The sequence below is a fragment of the Perkinsus marinus genome (assembly GCF_000006405.1).
Source record: "Perkinsus marinus ATCC 50983 genomic scaffold scf_1104296947560, whole genome shotgun sequence".
NCBI classification, from domain to species: Eukaryota; Perkinsozoa; order Perkinsida; family Perkinsidae; genus Perkinsus; species Perkinsus marinus.
Genome location: NW_003210583.1, coordinates 78,006 through 79,532, shown reverse-complemented (window position 1 = coordinate 79,532; position 1,527 = coordinate 78,006). Strand labels below are relative to the sequence as shown.

Below are 1,527 nucleotides of genomic sequence, written 5' to 3'. Positions count from 1 at the left end.
GCTTTCGTCCTTTCCCGCCTTCCCACGGCCATGCTGACGACCCATACCAAAACTGGCGTCCTCAGTTTCCTGAGATTCAAAGTGAGCAGACTGGTGAAGTTGCTAACTCCAACAACTCACGCCCTCAACGGAGATATCCTCATCGTAACCGTCATTGTCGAGATCAGTGTCCATGAAGTTGGCCATGTACACTCCTTCAAGGGAGAGTACTTTATCGAATTCACAGTCACCATTGCTGCCTCGAACCTTGCAATAGTGAAATGCACCCACTACATTATCGTCAAAGCTTCATTCCGTTCGGGAATATTTCTACACTGTTGTTCACTCCTACAATGGAGTATAGTTTCAACACCTTCAGTTATCGGGAGTTCGAAATTCAACTTTGAGTAATATCAACATAATAACGATGTGAATCGATTGACACCAACGTTTTAGAAGCGTTACGTAGTCTACAACTATACTCTCTAAATCTAGATATGCATAACTGTTTGGTTCGCACTGTTATGACTACCAGGAACAATTCAGTGCAAGTGGAGTTCAGAAAAAGGGTCGAGACCCCTAAACAAGGCCACAACGATCAAGGCAAGCTCACCTGCAGATTGTGGGTTAGACTGATATCAAGCCTAGTGTTTAACCATACTCTCAAATTGAAGAAATTTCATATATGCATAACTGTTGTGTAATAAGATGCATGACCCAGCCATGACGATCCTACATTGTTTGGTAAGCTGAGACTGTATCGGACCCCATCCTTGTCACTGACATAGACATTGCCGACTCCACCACTGCCAGGAGAGTCATGATTCACATGAAGCATTACAGCACCTATAAAGGGTATGCCTCGTACGGCTCTAGTAAAGCTACCTTCACTGGTGTCGAGTATAGTGTAGCTTTTCTCTTCTAGTTTCACAGGCAGCCTAGCTGCAGTGAAGTGTTCACCACCGTCAGCTGACACCATCAACTTGACACTCTGGGAATCTGAACGAAAGATGGTATGAATGGTCGTAGTAGTAGTAGTAGTAGTAGTAGTAGTAGTAGTAGTAGTAGTAGTAGTAGTAGTAGTAGTAGTAATAGTAGAAACAGTAGTAGAAATAGTAGCAGGAAAAGTAGTAAAAAAGTAGTAGGAAAGTAGTAGTAAAAGTAGTAGAAAACATAGTGGTGGTGGTAGTAGTAGTAGTAGTAGTAGTAGTAGTAGTAGTAGTAGTAGTAGTAGTATTACTTTTATCAACTAATTTGGCCACGAAAATGAAGCCATTACTGATGAGGAATTTATTGCCTTGTGAGACGGCCTGGTAGAAGGTATGCCCTGATCGAAGGACCAATGTTGCTCAGTGTGGGAAAGTATGCACATGTGTCAGGTGGAAAAATTCCGATAAAATTCTCGTTGGTTTCTGTACATTTTTATCCGAGCACTTCTTCACCTGCAACTGAGGTGAGGGTATATATATTCCTACTCCAACACTGAATCTCTTCCGATGACCTACCCATGTCGTCACTGTAGGCGAAATCAACACCGGCGGACCAAAG

At 42.8% G+C, this 1,527-nt stretch overlaps 1 protein-coding gene across 1 annotated transcript in view; it reads right to left on the bottom strand.

Annotated features, from left to right (window-relative positions):
* Positions 1 to 1,527, bottom strand: part of Pmar_PMAR014514 (hypothetical protein) — a gene marked incomplete at both ends in the record, with an annotated part of 5,110 nt that overhangs the window by 3,050 nt on the left and 533 nt on the right. Inside the window, 5 exons of the mRNA XM_002779372.1 lie at positions 1 to 90; positions 130 to 246; positions 716 to 825; positions 865 to 978; positions 1,220 to 1,306. The exon at positions 1 to 90 is cut by the window's left edge and continues 4 nt beyond it. Coding sequence (XP_002779418.1) covers positions 1 to 90; positions 130 to 246; positions 716 to 825; positions 865 to 978; positions 1,220 to 1,306 — 518 coding nt within the window. The remainder of the gene's footprint in view (positions 91 to 129; positions 247 to 715; positions 826 to 864; positions 979 to 1,219; positions 1,307 to 1,527) is intronic.